The sequence below is a fragment of the Numenius arquata genome, chromosome 8 (assembly GCF_964106895.1).
Source record: "Numenius arquata chromosome 8, bNumArq3.hap1.1, whole genome shotgun sequence".
NCBI classification, from domain to species: Eukaryota; Metazoa; Chordata; class Aves; order Charadriiformes; family Scolopacidae; genus Numenius; species Numenius arquata.
In genome coordinates this window covers 44,683,247-44,709,830 of record NC_133583.1, presented here as the reverse complement: position 1 = coordinate 44,709,830, position 26,584 = coordinate 44,683,247, and the positions used below count along the sequence as shown (strand labels likewise).

The 26,584-nt window shown below is 38.2% G+C and overlaps 1 protein-coding gene across 4 annotated transcripts; it reads right to left on the bottom strand.

Annotated features, from left to right (window-relative positions):
• Positions 1–210: 210 nt before the first annotated feature.
• KYAT3 (kynurenine aminotransferase 3) lies at positions 211–26,025 on the bottom strand. 4 transcript variants are annotated; one of them, XM_074151300.1, is made up of 15 exons: positions 26,001–26,025; positions 23,479–23,523; positions 21,408–21,508; positions 18,139–18,197; positions 17,047–17,191; positions 13,904–14,053; positions 12,583–12,669; positions 11,098–11,220; positions 10,887–11,007; positions 6,836–6,912; positions 5,843–5,932; positions 5,029–5,215; positions 4,115–4,188; positions 3,580–3,666; positions 211–2,348 (listed from the first exon to the last, which is right to left on the bottom strand). In XM_074151300.1, exons 3-15 carry the CDS (start codon positions 21,504–21,506, stop codon positions 2,286–2,288), a joined length of 1,362 nt encoding a protein of 453 aa, XP_074007401.1. In that variant the 5' UTR covers positions 21,507–21,508; positions 23,479–23,523; positions 26,001–26,025; the 3' UTR covers positions 211–2,285. The 4 variants fall into 4 exon arrangements, with proteins under 4 accessions (XP_074007401.1, XP_074007404.1, XP_074007402.1 ...); XM_074151303.1 differs by lacking the exons at positions 23,479–23,523; positions 26,001–26,025 and adding an exon at positions 23,547–23,583 and having other exon boundaries at positions 505–2,348; XM_074151301.1 differs by lacking the exons at positions 23,479–23,523; positions 26,001–26,025 and adding an exon at positions 21,657–21,773 and having other exon boundaries at positions 505–2,348.
• Positions 26,026–26,584: the final 559 nt, after the last annotated feature.

The window sequence follows — 26,584 nt, the reverse complement described above, 5'->3', positions numbered from 1 at the left end:
CTCCATACTAGTGACTATGAAGAAAATTAACTCCATCCCAGCCAAAACCAGTACACGAGTAAGGCTCTGCACCTAAACACAACGTAGAGCTCTCTTTGAACATCAGCCATCTGTGCGTCCCAACTCAAATTTGGTGCTTTAGCAGGTGAGGTATTAGCATACTCATGAGGTATTTGAAACAGTCAAACATAACCATGGAAAAATTATTTTGCTATAGTTTTATTAATTTCCTCTTTAGCCCTGCATATCATTTTTCCTCTCATGCATATTCTAGACTGATTTTGCATAGGGTGTCCCAGTTGCCAATGAGAGTCTTTTGGAAAAGTCTTATCTTCAAGAGAAGCATCATGCAATGATTTTTTTTAAAATTTTAATATATAACAATGATGAAAATAATATTACTTGTGTAAGGCTTAATTGCATTGAGAAGCACCTCTTTCAAGGACAAGAAACCAAAATTAAAATATTTTATCATTTCAGAGGCTTAAGAAATTAGAAAATTTTGATTCATATAATCATACAAACATTTCATAGAAGCCTGTGTTTTTACCATGTATTTATGCTAGAAAAATCTGCTCAATTTTATAAAAGTTTACTTTTCAATTAAAGCAACAGACTTTCACATTTTCCTTTCCCAAATTATCATGCAGCTCAACAGAATATTGCACTGCCCTCTTAGTTCCTGCAAAGCACAGCTCCCCAGTGCAACTTAAATAAACAGATTTTAAACTCTTTGTAAAAGAGTGTAGATTTCACAGAAATTTAGTATCTTAAAAAAATAGTTCCTCCTGAAATTTAACATAGGAATTTTCAAATGAAATTCATGCTAAAATTTCAGTTATGTCATTTTACCTACTAAATTGATTTTTCTACACAAAGACTACACACCACCTTAAAAATACCAGCCAACCATTTTCTGGTGAGATTTGGGGAATGGCAGTGCAAGACCGCCACAAGGACTATAGAAGTCCCAGCTACTGGACTCCCCAAAGCCCAAGACCAAGAAGTACTCATGAAAAAGCCTTGCAGCTGTTCTCACAGTCCAGTTTCTATACTTTTTTTTCAGACCCTGGCCATAGTCACAGTCTGATGGAATTCAGTTAAGATTCCAGCTGTGTGGTCACAGAATGAGTAAAATACTTGCAAAACTAGCTATTGAGTCTGTTCAGTTTTTCCACCAAAAGGCCTGTGGGAAGAATATAGAAACAACACAGAGAACATAACACACAGCCATAAAAGGTTAGCTACCTGAATTAGCTTCTAGTTGGAGACCCATCAACAGATGAAAAGGTTGCAGAGAGAACTGAAATCAGAGGCAACTAGAAAGGAATCCTCCATATTGATCTCTTTTGAAACAGTCGTTTATCAGCTGAGCTTGAAACAAAGTTAGTTCAGCTCCACAGCACAGTATTAGGCCCATCTCCATGCTCCCCCTACATCTAAAGAGTTTTAAATGTTTGGTGTGAAGGTCTGAATGTTCTGAACATGCTAAAAAAAGGATAATAGGATTAATTATGTCACTGTACATCTGATTGTGAAGGACCCTCTAAAGCAAGGTCTTTTATTTTGCTTCATAGATTGATCCATGTAATAAACAAATAAATAGGTATACACGAGTAAACAGAATCTAGAATAGAATTATAATTTTATTGAGGACTGATTACTTTCAGAACAGCACACGTGACTATTTTGGGAAAATAAAATAGTAATTATGCAACTTAGCACTTTTCAATCTTGGCTATGGTATAAATACTGTGCTGATTTAACTCAATCACTTTATTTAAACTGATGCAATTTGTGCATAGACAGGGTAGCTAGGTATGTATGTAGAAAGTCACTGCAATTATCTAATATGAGGCATGTCTTAATTTTCCTCCACTGCAGGCTACTGGGTTTCACAAGCCATGATGGTTAATTCTCATCCTTAGTTCCTATACTATCCATACCAAAACCACCTCCCACTTTTTTCTTATAAGTTTTAAAATACCTGTAGCATCTATTTATTTTACACAGTCCTACAAATTTTTGTATTTCAGTAAAAGACATGAATCCAATAGATTATTTTTTTTTAGGAAAAAAGTAAATGATTTTGAAAAGATTGAAAACAACCTCTGAGTTGCATTACACGTCAGTGAATCATTGTTTTAACTCCTCAGCAGGTGGCAGCACAAAGTTATTTACAATGTCATATTAATTTTGTACCGTATTAAGTAATTTGTTCTTAAATTTGCAATAAACCCCTACTATTAGATAATTATACCAGATGGAAGAGTCAATAAGAAAAATCAGGCTGTCTGTTTATTCCAGTTCTTCAGGATTGCTTCAGCTGCATCTAGGGTGCTGTCTTTCTGCAAAACAAGGAATATCACTATTACTGCAAGCGTGGAGTTCTTGAAAAGAGAGTAGCAGTCATGGTTATATCATCCCAAATCAATATTTGGCAGTTTCCCTTGCATCCCATAAATATCTCTCAGTTTTTCATTAACAGTTATAGTTACAAATCTAGACTACACAAAGAATTCAATGCTGATTCCTTGCAAATATTTATTAGGTATATTTAAAAGATAACATTTTCTTAGCATTTATACTATCAAATTTAACAAAAGCAATATTTCTTAGATAAATGCCTGGCATTTATGCAGTGATGTACTTGGCAGCTCTCTATTGGAGACATGCTAGCATAGTTTCCTAATCTTTATGTGTACAGTTACGATTTTAAAATCTCCATGCAACCAAGTTATGCTGTGAACTACTTAAATATAATCCCTCTAAATATGGGTAGTCTATCCACGGGCCAGTCGTGCAGCTTGGCTACAACCTGTTGAGTCATACAAGTAGTCTTTAACTTGACATGATTAGTGCTGCTCATGCTGGGCAAGTCACATTTACAACCAGCAAGTTTCATCCTGGTTGTTACTGGCTCAGTTTCTATCATAGTCTTTATATCTCATCAAAAGAACTAAGTAACACAAGCAGAAACTCCCCTTCATTACTGGTTCAAGCTGAGGCTCCGATCTTTATACTAGAACAATTAAGGAGCTGGACATGTTCCATTATGCTGACTCTATCACAGAACAATCAGGAAACATCTTAGGGCTGCGGGCTTATCAAAGCTGATGCACCTGTCCCCAAAGTCTGTCAGTCTTTTCAAGAACAGATTCAACAGGAGGAAGAATATGTGAAAAGGAGGTGCTCACAAAATGGCAAAAGTCATCCAGGTCACAAAAAACATGTAAAATAACTTCCTGTGTCTTTGTTTTCTTTTGTAATTTGGAGCTCATGTGAAACCCTATGTACTTCTCAGGCAAGTGAGCTAAACTTGAAGGTGACCTCTTCACTGTTTTTGTTGTTGGAAACTGAATGGGCATGGGGTATACCACTCTGTTATACAATTATTCTCTTTTCTGGATTATAGAATCCAGCTTAATTCCTCAGCAAAAAGACAGCTGAAGCCACTTGGTGCTGAATTTTACGCCAAGCTAACTTTCTAATTCTAAAACCATCCAACCCAATTTCTTGCAGATTTCTGTACCACATTGATTCTTAGGAGTCTTAAGTCTTCCCAGGTCACAAGTTTACCTTAATGAAGCAAAAACGTATATATTTTTCAAATTGCCTTTTTGTCTCAGGACCACAGAATGCTGAAAGAGGAATTGCTGACAGTTTCTGAAACATAAAACAAAAATATTATTTGTTTATTTTATATATGTATTTAAAAATCTGTTTTAAGCACGATAATTTTACTATTCCATTTCTTGACCTCTCCTTCCCAGCTTGTGAGGGAAATACAAGGTTTGGTTTTGTAGGCACTAGTTAGGCTTAACTAAATTCGAATTACTTTTCTCAGGCAAAACATTTCAAAGGTATTTTTGTACAACTAGCATTTCAGCATGCTGAAAGAAAAGAACTGGGACATAACACAAACCTGCAGGGTACATTTTCAGCACATTTAGCAATATTTTAGCCACATCATTATCAGCAGTTATTATAAACACCGAATAATATTTTGAATGGAATTATCTCTACTACATTATTCAATAAGTACCATTGCACCGCTCTTGCTTTCAATAGAAAAAAGCATTTCTAAAACAAGAGTATGACTAAGACACCTTACCTTAGACCTTATCATCCACTTGACAAACTTATAATCATAAGGTTGTTTCTCATCTACATCAGAGAGATCCACATCTAAAAAAAATTAAATTTAAAACAAACATTGTATGATTTCCTAGACTCCATCAGGAAGGCATTCATTAACAGCACTTTATCATAGTTAATACTTAAGAATAAAGATGTATGCTTTTATTTTAAAATATAATTTTAAAAATATACTATAACAATTAAAATAGGTCAACAGATTGAACCTTTCCATTCTGACCCGAGCATCTGCTTTCCATCCAAAGCAAATCCAGACATGTAGCTCAGAAGAAAGCTATGCAGTACTCCAAGAGGTCCTCAAGTCTGGGTTATTGAGGGATCAGTACTGCAGAGGGTACTGAAGAGTGTACTTATTGCATGCACAGCAATAATCACTGCAACATGCAGTTTTCTCACGGATTCCACATGGATTTCCAAAAGGTTTTGTAAATTTTGGTAGTATTTTGTGGTGTTTAGAAATCAGAATGCCTCAAAGAGCCTTCAGGTTATGACTTCAGATTAAGATAAATAAACAAACCAAAACAGAAATTGTACAAAACTCAGGATATTAAGCCATGTGCTTGGAGCTTAAACTTTTTCATAATCATAGACCTTTTGAAAATAGAAATTTTTATCTACTTCCTTTATCCTCCCTAAAACCTTGCCTAAGCTTTGCAAAACACAGACAGTAGTTAGGATCACAAAGTCTTTGCTGAAGCTTGTAAAATCTAACACCCAGGCAAAAGTCAGAGAGAAATTTCAGTTCCAATTAGTACTCCTGACAACATTATACAAATGTGAAATGCGAATACAGTTTAAAATGAAAGTTGCAGTTTCAGCTTAACTATAATATTTGCTTTCCACACCCTTTTTAATAAGCTCCATACTAACTTAATGTAGAAACATCAACAATCATAAAGTATCCTCCATCTGGAATGACAGGCTTTAGTCCAGCTTCTTGAAGTAGCTGAGCCATCCGATCACGCTTGCTTTCCAGCTCTCGAGACAGGGAGTAAAAATAGCAGTCTGGGTCATCCATGCGTTTATAGTCTATCCAAAAAGCTTGCGCCAAAGCCTCCTGAAAGCATAATCAATGTTCAAAGTACTCATGGACACTCAGTAAATTCACAGATACTCACACACTTCCGACTGAAATCACATGGATTTTTCTATCATTCTGGCCCTTATTAAGCAAATTAGCATATACAAATTACACAAATTATGTCCAAGAGTGTAATTTGTTTGTTACTTTGTGCTGTGGCAACACCCAAAGCACTCAATCATTTTCTAGGCACTAATCATATACAGGAGTCACAGTCCTTGACACAAGAGTTTACGATCTCAATTGAAGCTAGGTTTACATTATTGATAATAACTTATCATAGAATACTAGAAACTAGTAGACAGAGATAACGCTTGGTAAAGCAAGACCTTATTGCAACAACTTTGATTTGTATTTGCTAGGAAACCACTAAGATTGTCATATTTTATGCAAGAAGCAGCAGTTTGTAGGTGAAAGAATCTGCAAGACTGTGATTTATTTTTTTTAAATGTCTGGTGAGCTGATCAAATTTGTCTCCTCTTCTTGCACTCCAGAAGATATATTTTGACTAAGAAGTCATTGTTGTGATTATTGTTTCATTGCAGCGAGTCCTACAGTTTTGCTACACCAGAAAATAACCTCCTCTGCCGCATGTGTACCTACCTGTAATGGAGTTGGGCAAGTATACAGTGTATTCTGGTGAACAACTTGCAAATGCTTAATCAGGTTCTGGGGGCCAATAGACCAACCAAGCTAAGAGAAGAAAGTGTGCATATGTTAGACTTACAGCAATGGTGTTACTAAAAATTAACAAAGAATTAAAATTAGCCAATGTCTCGAGTTTTTCTGTTTTAAGAATTGGTAGTGAATTGGTTTTAGTGAGGAATTCAGAGAAGAGCTGTTTTACACAAAGGTTGCTGAATGATGCCCTTAAAATTCTAGATTTGAGAGACAAAAGTTATAGTTTCACTTATCCCTGTCTTGCATAGGGTGCTGAGCAAGCTTTTAACTCTTCATATAACAAGGGTTAGAAATAAAAGTGAGCATTTATTAGGAATCTCATTCCTAATTGTTTTAGAATCTTTCCATCTCATAAGCTCCTGTGTCAAAGGTGGTTTGAGCATAAAACAAAAGCTCACTACTGAAATCAGATATGCCATGGTTCAGTTTCAACACAGGGGATGAAGAAGAAAGAATTTAGTCACCAAATGGTTAAATATTTTTGTTTACTTTCTGATACATATTTTAAAGTCAGAAAAAATATTATCATTAAATATTATACAGAAATATATGCGATTCGAAAACATACCATTACCACAATCTGAAAATATCACCACAAAACTCAAAAGTTAAAAATATAATAATATCCATGTTTTCTCCACGAATCTTGACTGGTTTTGAACAAATCATACTGTATTTATTTTTTTAGTATTGTTTTCTCACAAGAGCTTATTAATCGAGAGACAAGAAGAGAATTAAAACATGTGTGTTCAAGGTAGGCGATTGCTCCTACTGAATGCTATCTTCATGCTTTGGAGACATGGAGAATTGCCAGAAGCTTTCAAAAGACAGGTCATAAAAACGGAGACTTTTTTGGTGTAATAAATGCATTCTGTAATTTATATAACTGAACTCTTTTATATTGATTCTTCTTACCTTCCAGCCAGTTACACTATATGTTTTTCCAGCACTTCCTATAGTTATTGTTCTTTCCCACATACCTGGCAACGTAGCTGTATATAAAATAAAATTAATTGGGTACAGGTGCACTCACATATTCCATGTAGTTAGAAAAACTGTACTGCCCTTAGCTCAGAGCTATATGTTGATATATCATTGCAGCGTATTAAGCAAGCAATGAGAATATTCTAAAATTATAGCAATTCTAACAAATGAGAGAGGATATATGGGCCAATGCTTTTTGGCATGAAAAGAAGGTAAAGATTAATGAAAGGAGAAAGAAGCGGCAGAAAACGAGAGGCACAGTTTGTGAAAACTACGTTAGTTATCCTCAGCTAAAATGTATAATTATACATAAGAAAGATATGATCTAAGAAGTGGATATCCATTCATCTCAAGACAGCATTATTTCTGATGCCCAATAATAGCACCATATACAATATTAACTCTGGCACTGCAAGCCATTTTAACAGAATTGTCCAGTTCAGTGTCACTGGCCGTCTCAGACATCAGAAAAAAAATTACTAAGACCTCTAACCCACCACAAGAATTAGAAAACCAGCAGAGTGAGTAAATAAATTATGTTGTGTTATATAATCTGAACAGGCCTGGGACTGACCAACAACCACATCTTGCTAAGGATGTCTGCAAGGATTAAGGGACGCATGGAGGCCTATCTCTGTCTCTGTGTTTGCCTCTGGTAGGAGACCAAAATCCTTTGTTTCCTTTCCAAGGGGATGACAGATCAAAGGTCTCTTCCCATAGTTTGCAAATCTTTTTCTGTACACTGCTTCAGGGGGAGCTCTATTTGGACTCTTTAACTTAATTAATTTTCAACAGAAACAGATAAATCAAGACACGCTTAAGTCTGAGACATGAAGTTAGACACGGTCATACCACTACTGCAATTACAGCGGTCAACAACATCCGGCTCCACCTCATCTGTCCACTAGAACCACTTCCAATGAATCTGTCAATTGTTAAATCCCCTCTCTAGGGAGACCAATGAACAAAGATTTTCCAAATAAACCCAATGAATTTCATAAGGAAGTTTTTTGCAGCAGTTATCTGCATTAGACATGCTGTAAGTCTCTGTAGTTATTTGAAAACAGGTATTGTATTTTTTTGAGCACACTTGCCAAGAAGTGAAACAAAACAGCAGGAAAGAAACTGATATTCCTATTAGCCCACCCATATTCACTCAACTACTCTGTGACCTTGAAAACAAAAAGGCAGTTTGAACAGATGTATCTTCTAGCTAGCGAAGCCAAGAGCATGGATACATCCTAAAGGCAACCAAACTAGCTCTCTCAGACTGCGAGAAGAATTGAATTTCAAAGCTAATGCCCTCTAGTGAGACTGTTTTGCCACACAGTCATAGGAATTTGACCTTGGAGATGGAATGTAACAGCATTTCAAACAATAGCAGCAGCAAAAGGGCACAGGGGAAGAAGCAGCCCTATAGCTTTTACGAGCAGCAAGTTTTAAATAGAGAGGGAAATTCCTCCATACCATATGGCAACATCATTATATGACACCATAACCAAGTCTGACTACAATTTAAAAACTAATGAAGTGCAAACTAACACATGTAATAAGCCTGTTACCTCGGATGGCACTCAGCTTGTTGAGAGGCTTGTTCAGAATCCTCAATTATAAGATGCGATCTCTACATCTGCCAGTGCAACCCTAATCATTACTTAGAGGAGGTCCACAGTTTTACGGAAGTCAGATAATGATGAGAAACATGATGAAGTGCTCTATGCTACAGAAAACTGCTTCAGTGACAGCACAAAGACGGTACTAATTTTATGATCTGTGGCAAGCAACCCCTGTTAAACTGTATTAAGGAACCACCATCAGGCCACGTAAATTGATGCAATATCCATTGTGCATCTCTCACTAAAAAAAGTGTCTCTGCATTTGATGGAATATGTAGAGGTTAATATGCAAACACAAGAGTTTTTAAATAGTGAAATAACACATTCATTTTTTTCTTGTGTTATTTTTTGTAGATTTAAAAAAAAAATTAATCTAAGAAACCTAAGAAGAGCAGACCTTGTTTCTTTTACTGAAATAATGTTATTGTTTACAGTGTTACCCTGAAGGCTTTATAGGCATTTTAACACTGAAGTTAAATACCATTATGAGAGGTGTTAGAGAATATGTTCCTAAACCAAGCTAACTGTCCAGGCTTTAACTTGCATTATCATTATGTGGCATTTTTACATTTTATGCTAAACTACAGAATGCCTTTTGTTCAACTGGAAATGTTTTGGTTTGAAGCATTAAAATGACAATACCAATATAAGCAAACAATAGTTACTGTGTCTTAAAAATTCACCACCTGTCCACTAAGACAACGCGTAACTGACACCAGGAATGTTCAGCCCTGCTGCCGTCACAAAGGAAAATGGATTACCTTACACCACCCCCAGAGATTTTGGTTCTGAGGACCGCTATTTGCATGAAACCACCTGGTAAGCACACGAAGAAAGCTTTAATTTAACTCATTTTACTTTGCAATTGGGACATGATAAGCCACACATGATCAGTTACTGTGGTAACTTGTTAGGATGCACTGACTCAGATTACTATCACAGGAATGTACCCAGAACGTTCCCCTTCTTCCACGTCTGAAGGTCTCTGAAAAGGTATCACTATCAAGGCACCACAACAGCCGTGAAATCAGGCCACTTTCAAAACAGAGTCATAGCCTATGCATGGCCAGTACAATCAATGTATTGCAGCTGTATGATGAGCAACTGTGTAGCTGAGCTAATAAGTAGTGCAAGGTCAATTTAGATATAACTTCCTTTTTATGAATTATAAGATTCAGTTTTTACAATTATGTCACCCCCACTAACAGAAAGTTTCTTTTATTGCCACTCTACATACATGGAATTGAAGCATAGAAGCAAAGTTACTCAGCATTCAACCAGTGGTAAAAACAGGAAAAGCTAAGCTTTTTCATGTCTAAGTTATATTTATGTCTCTTGATTTCATTGTTTAATCTCAACTAGATGTCTCTATTCCACGCAACTGAAATGTGCCTTCATTATGACATAAAGTACCTCATAACAAATAGTTAATGTGAGATGCTACCATCAGAAACAAAATGTCTGTAGGTATAATGAGGCAGTTTTGGACTTTAACCAACTCAAATACATCACAGATCCAAACCAAGACTACCACACTGGAAACTTTTACATAAATGCTCTGCTGTAGCATTACAGCATTGGGGAAGGAGTTGAGCAACCTGCACTAGATTCACTTGCTCCGAGACAGCAGGAGTGATTACACTTACTTCAGTGAAACTTGGATCAAGAAGTAAAACAAGAGGGACAGCGACGTAACATCGTACTTGGTTTTCTGGTTTGTTCTTGCAATGGTGCTTTACCCCTGTAGCACTACTGCCTGAAGACTTTAACATGCTCCCACACTGCCTATGCAGCCATTTACTTCACTGTATTCAATGTCCATTATTTAACACTGTCTCTGCACTTCAGTGCACGAACACTGTCCCTTTATCTCCACACTAACCTTTAAACTTTTTTTTCTAAGTAGTGGAGAAAAAATAATGGTGTTCCTCATTATGCATTTCCCACATTGATTATCTCTACTATTCTTTGAGAAGAAAGTTTTAATCCCTGTTCCTTCTGTTAGTTCTTTAGGAAAGCACAGTCCAATGTACATACATGAATAGCAGTTATACTTGTCACCATCAACAAAGTAACTGAATAAGTATGGCATATTCAGATCATGACAAATGATTTATGAGCATCAGTCCCACTAGTTTCTATGGATATCTGCTCCAAAGTCACTTAAGAGATTTTGGAAATTCTATTTGGAAATTATTCTTTAAAATATTTTTCAGAAAAGGGAAGGGCTCTCCTACTTACAGTCTAAACATTGTAAAATAGTCAAAGCTTGAAGTCTGAGCTCCTTCCAGCAACCATTACCTCTGAGAGGCACGTTTACGACATCACCCCACAACCATTTCTAAGATGCCACAAAAAATCAGTACCTATTTTAATATGTTTGTTTCCTTTATATACCATCCATTCATACACCTCATCACTGATGCACAGCGTATCATGTTTAATACAGAGATCAGCTATTACTTGGAGCTCTTCTCTGGTAAACACCTGGGATACAAGAAAGTAAGGGACAATTCATTAATCACAGTATTTAAGGAATACTCTGAAGTTACAACAGTGTTAAAGCTGGACTCTTACCTTGCCTATAGGGTTGTTCGGGGTATTCAGAATAATTGCTTTTGTTTTGGAATTAAATTTATTTGCAAGTTCAGCAGGATCTAAGACCCAATCAGCACTAGATGTAGAGTTTCCATCATTTTTCTAAAAAAAACAAACACCCCAAAAATAACCCAATAAGTTTATGCATTACTTGAATACAACATGTCACAGCCTAAACAGAGATGGCCAACTTATCACCCTCAGACACTTTCATAACCATACTTGACAACTTATCCAATCTGTCCTGTTCTCCTGGGCAAAGGCACTTCTAGGAACAGGCAGGGAGCCTAAGAGCAAGGTAAATTATTATGACAGCAGCTGTCCTCTCCCAGCCACTGTCTGTCTTAAAACCTTCCCAGGAACTGGTTTCCAGGATCTGGTTACACACACACTGATTATATCATTGTGTAATGCAGGAAGCCCAGTCATGTGACAGGAGAGTTTGTGGCCTTCCCAGACACTAGAACAAGTGTGTGCATGCTTCGCTGGAAAGACTGATCACCACTGGAGAGATTCAAGATCTTTTCCTCCTCCTTTTCCACACGAAAATGGCCAAACAATTAAGAATCTCCACCACTGAGGCTCTGGAGTTGCTGTGGTATTTACACAAGGACAACAGAAGTTTAGGCCAGTTGCTACAGAGAACAAAGAGCATGGCTACACTAACTTTCCAACACCTGCACATTACTGGGAGAGGGTCACACAAAAAACAAGGGTGGGAAACAGAAAATACTTGGAGGAACCCCCGTCACATGTTCCTAGAAGGAGGGTACCCAGCAGAACAATCTCACCTGCTCGCACTGCAGCCCTGGCAGTTTTCTCACTCTGTGTTGTTCTGATTTCATGGTGTTCCTGGAACAGTCCTGCCTAAAGAGCCCCTCAGCCCTTCCCACGCAAGGCTGCCAGTCACCCAAGGCAACGATAACAGGACCAACCCTTTGCATCCAGAACAATCCTTGCAAGCTGCCAGCACAATGCCAGCAGCACCAATTTGAAAATTAACCCATACCAAAATTACTCCTTTTTACCAATAAAGGAAACAGTAATTCTCATATGTATAGCAAGTATGTCTACTGCATGATTGCTCCTTATTTAGTAAGCAGATTTTGGAAAAGAAATTACATTCTGTCATTGTACGAGGAAAACCAGTAGATACAGAAATTGCACTGATATGCAATCCTCTTTCCATTATTTGCACTGAAAACATTCTCTGGTGACATCCAAAAAAGGAATTTTAATCAGCTTTCACAATGCACAAATTAAAGTAAACAAGAAACATTGTCCCACCTTCTCCAACAGTAATAAAATAGTCTATCTGCTTTGGATTGTCATTGCCTCGGACCTACACTATAACAATCTGTCTCATTTTTATATCATTGGATATTATGAAAAACTATACAGAAAAGCATTGCCAAGATGTTCGTCAAACTGTATATGATAAATCATTTTTAAAAAGCTACTCACATATCTCAGTGGGATAAAAACAGGCTTTGCACCTGCCATCTTTACCATTGGTTCATAACAGTCATAAAATGGTTCTATTATTATTACCTGAAATTACAATTATCAGTATCAGAAACAGAGAATTTACCACACACAATACAGTCACATTTCCAGATTTACTTTGGTAGTATAACTTGATAATGTTTCTGGCACTCCATCCTGATCTAACGTTGAGGAATGTTTCTCCTTTTGGAACATCACAATATCCTTAGCCTAAGTATGATAAGCACTACTCATTTTGACAACACACAGGCTTTTCTTCTATAGTTAGACATTACAAGCATTAAGATATAATATTAGGAATGTTTGGGTCCTGCACAGAGATTTTAAAGTGCAAGGCAGAAATGCAAAGATGGGAGACAGCAACAGCATATTGCTGAACCACTTTACGGCTGCCCTAGTTCCGTCCATGAAATTCCAAGATTTCCAAGTACCTAGAAATTCCAGAAGAATGGCTTCAGCCCTCAAATTTTATCAGAAGAAAATTTTCAGGTAGAAAAAAAGAGGACAAATTCAAGGAAAATTGCACAGAGACTAGATAATATGAAAACAAAACACAAAAAACCTCCAAGGGCTAATAGCAGAGAACTGTTACAAAAAAAGAGAAGTGAATATCAGAGCAACAGAAAAGGAAGAAAAGATATAAGTGAGAATACATTATACAAGTGAAACCAACAAAACATTGAAAGCAAAATGTGTGACAACACACAAAGTTCTTGTCCACTACAGATACAAACAAATATCCCCCCCAAATGTCTCTTAATATCATTGTCAAAAAGGCAGACACCAGTAGTGAAGGGATGAACCATCACAGCTAGTCGAGTAAATTAACAATCCTTTCTTTAAAGGACTGTTCTGCTACCCATGCTTCTACCGTGCAATAGTCCAAAACAGAACTTGATACACAAAGGTTATTCAAACAACCAACAGCACTTGGCGCCACGCTTAGTCTTCTGTTGCAGACAACAGCCCACAAGTTTCCTCAAATAAGAAAGCAGCATATATTGTGTCACCTAACAGTAATAGCGATAAAGAAACTGCTACAGGTACCACGAGCATGAAAAGGGGTTTGTAAGTTGGTGAATGATAGGAAGACATCCAAAGGATAGTCTCCTGATCACAGCTTCTGGATCTGTCAGTCAGATGTGCAACTGTAACAAGTCAAATTAATGGAGATCAGAAAGAAGCCCCAACATGAACTTACATTTAAAAGTGGGCGAATAAAGAACAGGCAAAGTCTCATTTCAGTGAATATACGTGAATATTTCAAATAAAAACTTACTTCATCTCCCTCTTCAATTAATGCCTGTATTGTACTAAAGAGAGATCCATAAGCTCCCACGGTCACCAGGATATCTGTGAGAGGATCAATCTTCCGTCCACAAACTCTCTCATACACTTGAGACAAGGCTTTCACCAGCGACGGATGTCCCTGTTTAAAGCAAACAAACGCAACTGATTGGTGTGTGACAATGTACAAAGCCTATATTTGGGGTTTTTTCCACATATATCAAAACAATAAAAATACGAGATGAGCCCTCAGTGTTAATGGCTGTTAACACGTAGCATGATTTAAAGTTTTTGCACATTAGGAAAGAAAAGTAGTTTCAATTTATTCATACCTACTAGGAAATTCTTTTTGTATATCTGATGCTTTTTAATTTCTATCTTATTATCATATCTCAGGATAGCTCCAGGTAGCCTATAGGAGAGCTGGGACAAGAGACAGGAGGAGAGAAGGGAATACTCTGACACCAATTCATCCTCACCTCCTTTAGAGTCTCTTTCCCACCCACCCATATTTCTTTCCATCTGAAGCTCCTTCTGTTTCTTTCCTTATCTTTCAACTAAAAGTTATTTGGTGCAAGGGAAATCTTTTTGCTCTGTTCAAATACTGCTGATAAACAGTACTTGTGATCAGAATAAGGATTCCTACAGTCATATCCCAAATCTCAGAGCACTGTTCACTATCTGTGTCCCCTCCAGGGACATGGTGGTTAACATACTCTTCTCAAAATGTGCAAAGAATAAGAAAACAAGCATGTGACAAAGATGGTAAACAATTCTGTTTACTCAGGAAGACTACAGGTTTCATGCTGTGAAAATCTTTTTTCTTTTTGGATATGTGGTAGAAATATAAAACAGCTCAGTGGGAAAATGTAACTATGTAAGAAAAATCCTTCTCTAAGATATTGAACATTGTACATCTACACACAAGGCATAAAATCACGAACCCTTCTGTAAACAAGAACATTACCATAAATTAAGGCTTACAAGTCATTGCTGATTCAAATGATAGCCATTTCTTGTCACAAGTGTGTCAGCTACACAGGAATGCTGCACCACTCAAGTCACGTTACGTCACTCTACAGGCCATAGCCCTACAGTCAACGAGAGGTCCAAGCTCTCAGCAGAGAGCTGAGACAATGTCTCAATTATCAGATGGATGTGCATCATTCATACTCATCCCTCCCATACTTGCTACCACAAATTCCTGTGCTCAAAGCCCCTACAAGCACAGAAGTTTGCAGAGGAAATGCAGAGGCTGAAGATGGGAATATTAGTAAAAATTCCTCATTAATTACTACAGTATAGTACATCTGCAAACATTCATAATTATCATGGGAATTATCAAACTATTTGGAAATAAATAACAAAGTGACAGAAGTAAATATTGAGTAATTGCATGCATCGGGAAAACTATATTTATGCTTGATTAGCAAATTGGTTTAGAGAGTCAATCTGTGAATATTCACTGGAAGGTAAACTGTAGCCCATTCTCTCTGTAACCTTTCCCCTTGTGCCAAGGCTCCCCCAAAACCTTGTCTGCCTGGTGAGCAAAGACTTTTCAGGTACCTTATTGTGATTAACACACTAATGCTTAGCCCAGAAGTTCATTAAATCCCAGCCATCTTTTGTGTGTGTCTGACACTAAATAATTGCTTTATACTTTCAAGTTTATATATAGGATTTTTTATATATATATATATATATATAAATATATATAACTCGTACTTGCAGGGACTCTTTGCACACAGCTAAAGGTGATTAAACAAAATGACCCAAAGAGGGATGGTACGAGACTACACTCACTGGAGATTTTTATATTTCTTTTCTTTCTATTCTCATCAGGGCGCTGAGTGCCTGAATAGGCCTTAATGGCCCTGACCAGTCTCATGCGGGGCCTCTACACAGAGCTGTGCCCCTGGTCCAGGAGCTCCATTTAAGTGCTATGCAGTAGGTTTCCTGGTCTACAATTCAGTTACAGCTGCGCCTGCACTTGGCCATAGGCCCCGTTGAACCCAGCCCCTACCTGTAGATTGATTCTGCAGCTTGATCTTAGATGGGCCTTGTCACCCTGGACCTGTCTAACCATGGTTAGCATTGCTGGGCCTGTCCTGTGGATTGACTTCCTGGCTTGACCTCAGGCCCACCTCACCACCACAAGCTTTCCTGGTAATCTGGGCTGACCTCAGCCACCATCTTTGAACCTGCCTTGCTCAGCTACTGTGGGACTGGGCCCTTGCTGGCGAGGCCTCCACTGCTCGCTGCTCCACAGCTCCTTTAGGGAGCTGCTGGCCACTGTCAGTTCTAATGCATGCAGATTCTCAGAGAATAGGAAAAAAAAATTGTTGGAATATATACACAAATGATGCCACAACTACAGTTGCTGGCCTACCAGTCTATACAATGCTCTTCTATCACTATTGCATAACATGGGGTCATCTAGAAAAATATTAGATAGACTCCTTGGAGTCTTGTAGCAATCCTGACACGATTCTCAATTGGGCAACATGGTTTATCTTTACCACAAAATAAAAGACAAACCAAACAAGGATGTGGTCATGCTAAAACAGTAATAGTCCACTTGAATATCCTGCCTTGAACAATGATAAATGCCACACACTCACACCCAGCTCAAGGCATGAACTCTACAAGCCAACTTACGGAATGGGTACTGATTATCCTCCAGGAGCAAATACTTACTGTTTTCATCACTTCCTAATCTCCACTGAAATCTACTAAATATTATGGGTGAATCTTTTCTTGATCCTAGAGGTACTGTCTCAAGTGGTACCAAGTATTTCTTTCTCATTCTACCAGTATCTTATCTGATTTATGTTTACACTGAGCAAAATGCAAGCTAAATGTATAATTTACACTCATTAAACTGTGAATTGACTCTTCAAAGACAATCTATCCCAGTTGTACTCTACCATTTTGCTCTTGCTGAAGGACTCCGCCTTGAAGAAGCCTACACAGAGGATGTTCATTAGTAACAGATAAGGCTACTAGATCAACTTAATTTGGGACATAACAGTATGATCTATAGATGAAACCAATTTAAAGCAAAGTCTCTTCTTTTTTTTTTCCCTGTGGCGTGCTCTACACTGAACTTGGCTCCTCCAGTTCCACAGTACTTACAAAGCCTCGTGTGTATTGGTTCAGTCTGTCAACTGCTGCTGCCTTTGCCAGCTCTTCTTTAACATAGCTGGGAGGGGATATATCAGGAAGGCCTTGACCAAGATTAACAATTGAGGGATCTGCTGCCACCTTTGTAAATTCAACCCTAAAGGGACAAAAACATCTTAAAGTGAATACACAAGACAAAATTATCTTTTCCTTCATTATCATTAAAAGGCAAAAAAAAAAAAAAAAAAAAAAGTATTTCACTTTGACAAATTCACAGCAATGGAAACAGGTTTAAGTAGAGTGCTCACATGGAGAGGTGGGGGCCGGGACCAAGTAACCAGAGGAGTCAGAAGGAACCCAATAAATGGTTGACTTTCTGCATCCACGGGGTAACTTTTCTGCCAGCAGAACTGTGCTCACATGTGGACATGCACAAACACAAAGTAACTCTGGATATGGGCAAATGGAACACTACCTTCTTTACAAAATGAATTAAACGTAATTAGAACGGGCACATTAAATGATTTAAAGCCTAGATTCTGTGAAGTGAAGGTGTCACTTGCATAATTGTTCATAATTGCATATATGCTTCCTTTAGCATGGTCCAAGCTTTGTAGTGCCTGTGTGCCCCTGCCCGGGTGCTGCTTTGGGGATCCCCTGATTGATGAGGTAATGAAAATAAATTTAATCTTTGCATTTCATCCATTGTTTTTCTGTTGTTCCTGCATCCTGCCTGCGCCAGCTCACACGGCTTTAAGAAGAAATCTGATTCATTTGGTAAACACACATCAAGTGCAACTGAAATACATTACTCAAAAAAATTAACATTTAAATTTGAAAGTTAGCTATACTACCATGCCCAAGAGTTACACTTGTCTTGTGTGGTTTACTAGATGAAGAGAAGCCCAAGACTAATATTTAAAGCTCAAAAACAAGAATTAATTCACACCTTTAACAGAATGGGGTTCACTGCTTCTAAGCAGTTGCCAAATATACTTCGGCAGAGATACGTGCCTTCTTATTGGCAATAATTATCAATTCGAGAAGAAAATATATCTGTCAAAGACATTTTTTGAAATTTGCAGATATTTTCCTTTTACTTACCACACATTGCTATCTAGGCCTTCAATTCGTCTTGTGTTTTTGTGTCTGAAGGCCATTGTCTGCAAGATCAAAATATACAGACAGAAGGGTTTTGTTAAGAAAGTCAAAGTACTACATTGTTGGAGTCTGCATGACAAACCCTCCCTCGTGCTTTCTCAAATATAGCATTGCCAGCTGAATTCTGTAGTTACACAAAATTATAGACATGTTCTTTCATGAAAGCTTCTATAACAGCTTGAATTCAGACTAACAAGAAAATACACAAAAATGTCCAAAATTCTCATTCATCATTATCTAAAGCCACTGAACTCTCAGCAAGGATAGAGCAGGGGCATAATTTAGCTCAGCAGCTTTAAAAGATGACCAAAAAAAGAAAAAAAAAATAGGGTACATACATTCTTTTTCTTTTCTATGGTACACTAACAACTTAAAGACTGGGTTATTTCCAGCCAAATTCCTGCTCAATCCTGCTGTTTGGAAAGCATGCATTTTTGAAGTAATTTTATTTGTTAAATTGATAGGTAAGAGGAAAATAGCAAAGACATTTCCTACTTTCATTCAGACTTTTAAAACTTTAAAGTATTTACTTACAGCACAACAAAACAACACTAGAATATGTTTTTGCTGTATATTCAGACCTTCAATTAAGGTCTTGGAAAACTGCTTTAAAATAGACTTTCAATGAGTACTCTCTATAAAGGCAGAGAAAAACTTATTGACAGTTGTGGTATTTTTAAGCTAAAAAGAGAAAAGAAAGTTATGGGGAAAAAAACCCAGATTTATTTCTATGTGCAGACAAAACAAAAAAGTACAAGCTCCTCTCTGTCTTTGTAAACCAGCTTGATACTAGAAAGAAAACATTCATATAAATTACGTAGTCCCTCAGTACTCCAGACACTCGTGTTTCTTTGAGTCAAACTACTGATTTTAGCGACTTTTACCACTGCTAGCTATTGTTGTTGTCTGAAAGATTCAAAATCCATACTCTAGCTACCATACTCTGAGAAGAAAATGTCTGCTTCACCGTTACACTCCAAGTTTCAACTTTGAATCAATGGGAGTAACTTACATAGTAGAAATATTATGCAGGCACATGTTTGCACTCAACCTGTTTACAGTAATGAAGCTATCATATACATAATGATTTGAAGAATGGCAAGCTATAAAATTAAACAGATAATTCACTGCTCGTATGTCTCCTATACAGATCTAATTCTGACCTCATCTATGAGACACAAACACCAGAGGAGTCAAGCACAGGACACCTTTTATTTGTCCTCAGGAAGAAAACCATTAAGATAACTAGAGAGGTGAAGTTGTACTTCTTGACACAGAAGAAGGAGGACTTAAGAGGGACTTCTGACTAGGTAATCTGTACTGCATCTATTTAAAAACACACATATGCTTTAGAAGATGAATCCAATTTTACAGTGTATATCTTGGTAAATATGATTAATGTTTGTCTGTACTATATAAATACAAATAACACAGCTACTACTTAGACTAAGGACCCACCCATCTTTTTTCACATTAGACTACTTCTCATAGTATGAGAGATAAGAAGTCTCACCTTGAATCTTGCCAGTTAATAAGAAGAATTCTGTATGCCGCCATGGGTAAATTTGTTCCATTGACCAGCTCTTCTTGAAGCTGTTTCAATTTGCTAAAAGCTAAAGGCTTATCAACTGCAAGACTTTTATAATTAACTACAATGTAACTCTTAACTGCAGTAGGCAACCTTCCTTAGTTAAACATGTATTGACAAGTAAAATAAATAAGCTTTCACCTTACAGCTCTCATACTATTTTAAGTTTAAATATTTAATGATTCGAGTCTTCCTATTTTTTATTTTTTTTTTTGTGCCTTGAAACTAGTTTTAAAACAGAATAGCTAGACCTACATTAAGTTTTCACAGATTCAGCTTACACTGGGGTTCAGGTCTACCTTATTACTTTGAGAAAGCCAACCAATTAACTGACATCTTTAAATAATACCTTAAATAGCATTCTTTCTTCCAAAAAGCCATGAGAATTCTTAAGATTCTTTTTTCGTTTTAGCCCAGTGATGTCATCACTTGATAATCTTCAAGCCACTTCTAGACACAGAGCTAGGATTCCCATGAGTTTAAGATAGGTGTCAATTGGGAGAGGTATGTTCTCATTGTCCTCATCAAGCTCTAACTCTGACCTCCTGCTTTCCCTAACACTTTCCATTAAGGAAAGCACGTGACTTTGTCAGGTGTTGCTCATATTTATCTTTCTTCCTAATACAAATAAACTTGTGATTACACTGAATGGCAATATGTTTAATAATGATAGAAGCAAATACTTTTATATGGTGCATAATTAAACTGTGGAATTCAATGTCAAAAGCTACAACCGAGGCCAAGATCTTAAGAAAATTTAAAAAAAAAAAAAACAGGATTAGATTTCAGCATGTTTAGTGAGAATATCCAACTCCATTAAATAGAATGCAAATACTTACAGCATATGAAAAACTGACTCAGGCAAAAGCTGACCTTCAAAGTGGCTTGCACGCTAAGAGAAACTTCTCATATGGGCAAAATATGCTAGAACTGTCCAGTATAATGGTTTGAACATCCATTTTGAAGAATCTGACATGTGCCTTGGTTGAACCAAATTGCTGATGAGATAAAACTCCTGATCTGGGAATGCAATTTACATTCCAATGTTCTATATGCAATACAGAGTCTGACCTTCAACCACCTACCATGTTGCAAAGCTCTGTTTTCTCTCAATAAAACTGGAAGACTTAAAATGAAGTCACACAATCTTATAAGCAAGATTGAGAAAATTCTGTATAAAATTAAGTTTGAGGTACTTATATACCCCTTATTATTGCAGCATCAAGAAGCACCACTACCTTCATTTCTTTAAAGGAAAACTGAGATATAAAGAAATTAATTGTCTTACCAAAAGTCTGTGATAAAGCTGGGATTGAAACTGTCTCCTGTATCTCAAGCTCTGGTGCCCTAACAGCTAGGCAATCCTTCTGGCCTGATAAGTGCTAGATGTGACTTTAAAGACTGAAAAGGATACATAAAGCAATAATTGCCAAATTCTGTTATGCTACCATGGTTAAATATCTGACTGATTAAAATATCTTACTTTGTTCTTGATAGTAAATGTTTGGATCAATTTAACAAGAAATAAAGAAAACACAGCTAACGTATTGGCAACATTGCAAAATTATTGTGTCTCAAATATTGCACGAAATAATTTTAACTATGAAGCTGAAGGGATACTTACTGCAGAGGCTGAAAGTTTGATGGATCCGGAAAGCAAATCTGTTCGTAGTTGGTATGTTCTAACGCCAAGGAAACTGAAGCTTCGTGAAGCAAAAAGCATGCCTGCATAATAAGTAAGTGACCTGAATAGAACTTAACAGATTCCAGGAATGAGTTTCTACACATCACTAAGCAATGCTAAAAGATAAGGTCCCCTTCTCTTCCCTTCAGTGATTTTGTTTCACTGAAGTAAGTTCTAGTAAATTATTACCTTATCGTATTTGTAAGCATAGAGGATGAAACTTCTTAACTGACAGGGCTGCAATATGTTCCTGAACGTCATCTAGAAGGAAGGTTTCCTCTATTTGACAGCACTGATCTTCTTTTCCTTGAATGACAATTAAGACTTAATGCAATTCAAGGTTCAAAGTCTCTGTTAGAACTGTTGTGAAAATGTGTTTGTGTAATAAAAATTGCTATTACAACTGCCAATTTAGACAGAATAGAAAAAAAGGCCCATTTTTTAAAAAGCCACAGCTTTAAAACTGGTCTCCATTTTCAAGTGTTTCAAATCAGGTATTCTGAAATTGAGATAATTAAGATCACCAGTCACACTAGAGAGACAGGCCCACGCACTTTATATAACTATACTAAGCTTTGCCACAGTGACTTGGCAAACATAAATATCTGCCACAGCAGAAAACACAGCTAGAAAGGACATTCTGTGTGCAGCAATAGATCATTCACTGACCAGAGGAAATGTGCCCTGTTAATCAATAACTATAAAAAAGAAGTAAGAGCTGGTACTTCACTGGTAGGCAACTACCTCCAGAATGTATTTTTAAACACATACACTGGATGACGTTGTCAAAATGACTGGAATGTGCAAGAGAAAAACATGTAACCCGTAGATCTATGTCAGAAACACAGTAGACTCAACAGTATAATTATTAACTTCGTCTTCCATAGTTTCTTCATTAAAGAATAGATAATCCCTGCTTCCCCCCAGACTATGCTACCTGAAAAGGGAAAGAAAACAAAAAAGAAAGAAAAAGCTATACTATTTGTATTAGAAACAAAGGAATGCCATTGCCTGTTAAAACAACACCATGCAAGCCTTGCAGATAGAAGTAGAGAAGGTAATTCAGTATCAAAGTAAAATATGGGTTTTTCATTATGAAGAATGGATTTAGTTCAACAAGAAAGTGTTCTTCACGCTTTCCATGTAAGCTAATAGAAAAGCTCAACCGATACTCCCTTTTAATGATACCTTATTGAACGAGTTAAGTTTTTAAAGTATGTTGATTTTGCCTTTCTCTTGTTCCAGTGCTACAAACCCAGTACCAGTTCTGAAATTAGGGTCTTTCTCATACAGTGCTGACTTGTAGCTAACTCAATTAGACCCTCAATAATACCTACATAATCCCATTGCATTTAGCAATCTGCAAGTATACATTTCATTGACGTTTCCTTTACAGGAAGAAACACTGGCAACTTTCTCAACTCTGCTGGCCTGAGGACTAGCAAAAGTAAATAGCAATTACATCTTTGACACTAGTCAGCATATTCTCTGAAAGATATAAAAGAAGTATATCTGTTTAAAAAGACCTGTAAATAATTTTAAGTTACTTTTAGTAACTGTACCTAGCATATTTGACATAATCTTTGTTAATAATTGCATGAAATCACAAATGTTGTCAGAGCCTCTATTTCTCTCCTTGCATATGCTTCCAAAAGCTACTTATGTAACATACTGATACTACCTTAAAACGTGACTATAACAATAGCGCTGTTCTCCCTGGCTCAGACCAGAGGCAGGATTACTCTCGCAGCACATTGCAAACACTTGCAGTAGTTAGCACAGAGGGACAAACATGCATATTTTCACCCATTTCATTTTGCACTGAGAAGTAGTAAAACAAAATAAAAAACTTGCAAACCTTACATGCAAAACTAACTTGCAATTTTGTAAGAAAAATTATTAACAGTTATAAATATTTCTAGCATTAGTGCCATGCTGCACTGAAAGACAGTGTGGTATTTGACACAAGGCAATCATACAGAACCACAACACAGCATGAGGAGCAGCAGACCTGTAGCACTGTGGTGTGGTCAATCACTGCAAGTATCTGAAATACCTAAAGTAAAAAATGATATCCACCTTTAACACCCCAGAAATGTAGAAATTGTGTAAACTTTATGAGGAACATAATGGAAACAATACAGTAAGGGAAGTCAAGGCACCAGCATGTAACATTTGTCCCACTACACTTCAATCTTTGTGACACTTTCCCAGCGAATGCTGAACTGCATTCATTCAGACTCAAGAGCCCTCTCAGAGACAAGACTATTGGTCACTAAATGGGAAAGTCTCCTATAAAATACTTTTATGACTTTTTCCTTTCTAAAAATACTTCTCTCTTCTGCAATACTGAATACTTCCATTTAAGCTACTCTAGGAAGTAAACGCAAAGGCCTCCATAATATAGCCAGATACTCTCCCACACAGATCAAAAAAAAAAAAAATCAAGACCTATTTTTTTTTTCCCCAAACACACACATTCGTACTATAATTGTGTATGACACGTTAATATATATCACAGGCTCAAGAGAATTATTTACTGTTACTTTAAGGATGTGTACACGCTTAATTATTACCTCTGTACCTGCTTTTGCAATGACCAAGTATGTATAAGAGATCAACAAGATGTTTCATAATGTCTTAAGTAAGTTTTTCTCATCAAGATAGAAAGTTTTGTCTAGCTCAGGGAAGTTACACAGTTCTAGGCAGCTACAGAGGTACTGCAAACCCTGTTTCAACTCCGTTACAAATTTGTAAGGTTCTTCAAACACTGCAAATGCCCTGATCTTTGTGGGGGAATGAAAAAGTATTAATTTTTTCTTTTTTAGTCTTATTAATGTCTCTTTTTTCAGTCTTGGAGCCAGGTACTGGCTTTTTGGCCAAGAGTCATGTCTATTAAACTCAGAAATTAACAGTTAGGAATACTTTCAGCCCATTCTAATTTTTAGTGCTCTGAAGCATTCATGGTTTAACTCATAGTCAGTCCTCTTGGAATTCAGGCTTGCATACTTTTCATAGAGAAAACAGGAAAACAAACGTGTTAAGGGAAAAAAGGATCATGAGTGACCACTCTTGCAGCTTCCTACTTTTTAGGGGAAGGAAAGCTATCAGAAAGGTCAACACAGTAAGTGCTTTTTACTGGGGCTGGGAGGAAGACACATTCTGGTTGCTAATCTGGTTTAAACTCGGATTTAGTTACTTAAACTAGACTGGAAGATGTAGTTAGACTTTGTCATGGGAAATCCATCTGTATACTAAAAATCAATTCACTTATGCTGCACTTTATAACCACTCCAGCACAGATAAAACCTCTGAGTCACAGGCTCTTCTGCTCCCTTCAAAGCTGCCCAGCCTCTGGTCATACAGTACCCTGACCTCAGATGCTGCTGTACCACTGAAGCATTTTATGAAAAGTTACATGTTTGTAATGAATTGATTTTTTTTCCCCTTTGAAACTAAAGGCCAAATGCTGCTGTCTTTTCATTTTTGAGCATTAGTTATACCACCTCTATAAAACCAATGCCTTTGAACTTGAAAGACTTATGGTCAGACCCCCTAAACTGCTGCATTTTTTCCATGTAACAAGTAGTCTCAGTTTACTGTGCTGTCTCAGGGACAAATGTTACTAGAAACACTGCAAGCTCAGCAGCCACCACAATAATGTAAATATAAACCCTGTTATATTTGTGTTGTGTTTAATATCTGTTGGATATGCAGACCTGGAAAATGTTACATCTCAGCCAAACTTTGTAGAGCCTTTAAAAAACTGTTTCTTTATGTGTGTCTAGAGGGTGAAAGCTTTAGAGAATGAAAGGGTGCCACCTTACCGAGGCCTCTCCAAAACTTTTTTTCTACCATCTAAAAGTAATAAATAGCACATAAAGCCAAGAGAACTATTGCTAAAACTGCTGGTCTTAGGGAAGTTTGGTATTCTTAATGGCACTGAACTTAAAAACTGCTGTATGTGAAGGATTTGTCACAGTAGTCAACGCTTTGACATTTCTTCTTCCATAATCCACATGGAATGGAGAAAACTGAGGGTGGAAAATAAACTTTATGATGCGAAATGAGGAGAGGGATGAGCTGGTGAGGGGTTTTTCTTACTTTTTTTTTTTTTCCCTCTCATGTAGCAGCTTCGCTATTTAGCCACTTTATACCGCAGTCATGCTTTCCCTGACGCCCTCTGCCCACGCGTATTTTCACCCCTGAAGCATTCCGCGTTTGCAGCACGAAGCCTGAAAGGCCAGAAGCTGCCGGGCACCAGCAAACCCCCCGCCCTCACCGACAAGGCCCTGCGTTCAGCAGAGGGGAGGGAGCCACCCGGCCACAGGACGGCCCTGCCCGGCTTCCTCCGCATTCCCCGGGCCCGCGGCGCTGGCTGACGGCCGCTCCCAGGGCCAACAAACGCGGCCACCCACCACCCCGGCCCCGGCCGGCGAGGCCCGGCGGCCGCTTCCCCTGCAGGCCCTCAGCACCGAGAGAGAGGCCCTGAACGCACAGCCTCCGCCCCCAGCCCTCACCGCCACAACTCACCGCCCCAACTCACCGCCCCGGCGCCGCCTTCCCCGGCCGCGAAGGGAGGCGTGGAGCCGCCAGGGCGGAGCTCGGCGCCCGCCTGCCCCGCCACCGCCCGAGGGGGCGACCGTCTCCCTGCCGCCCGCCGGCGCCCCCTGGCGGCGCCTGAGGGGAAAAGGCGGGAAACCCCTGAGGGAAATGGCTGCCGCGGAGGGCCGAGAGGGCTCTTCCCTCATCGCCCGCCTGAGGCAGGGCACCAACTGGGCCGTGAGTGGCCGAGGAGAGTGTAAAGCTGCGTGGCCTGAGATAGGTGAAGTCCTGCCCCGCATGCAGAGCGGTAGGGGGCTGTCCAGGGCGGGTGTCCCATGGCCGCCTCCTCAGAGGTGCCTCAGGGTCACCAACGGAGTGAGGAGTGGGGTGTGGGCGATGGCGTCGGTGGGCACGGCCTGGAAAATGTGGTGGGAAGGCAGGGCGTCCTGCCCTCGCTCCTGAGCAGGAGGCGATATGCTGAAGGGCAAAGTCGGTCACTGTAGCGAGGCGGGCAACTGAGGTGTCCCTGCGCAGAGGCCTTGCCAGTGTGGGTGAAAAGCTGCTGCTGTGTG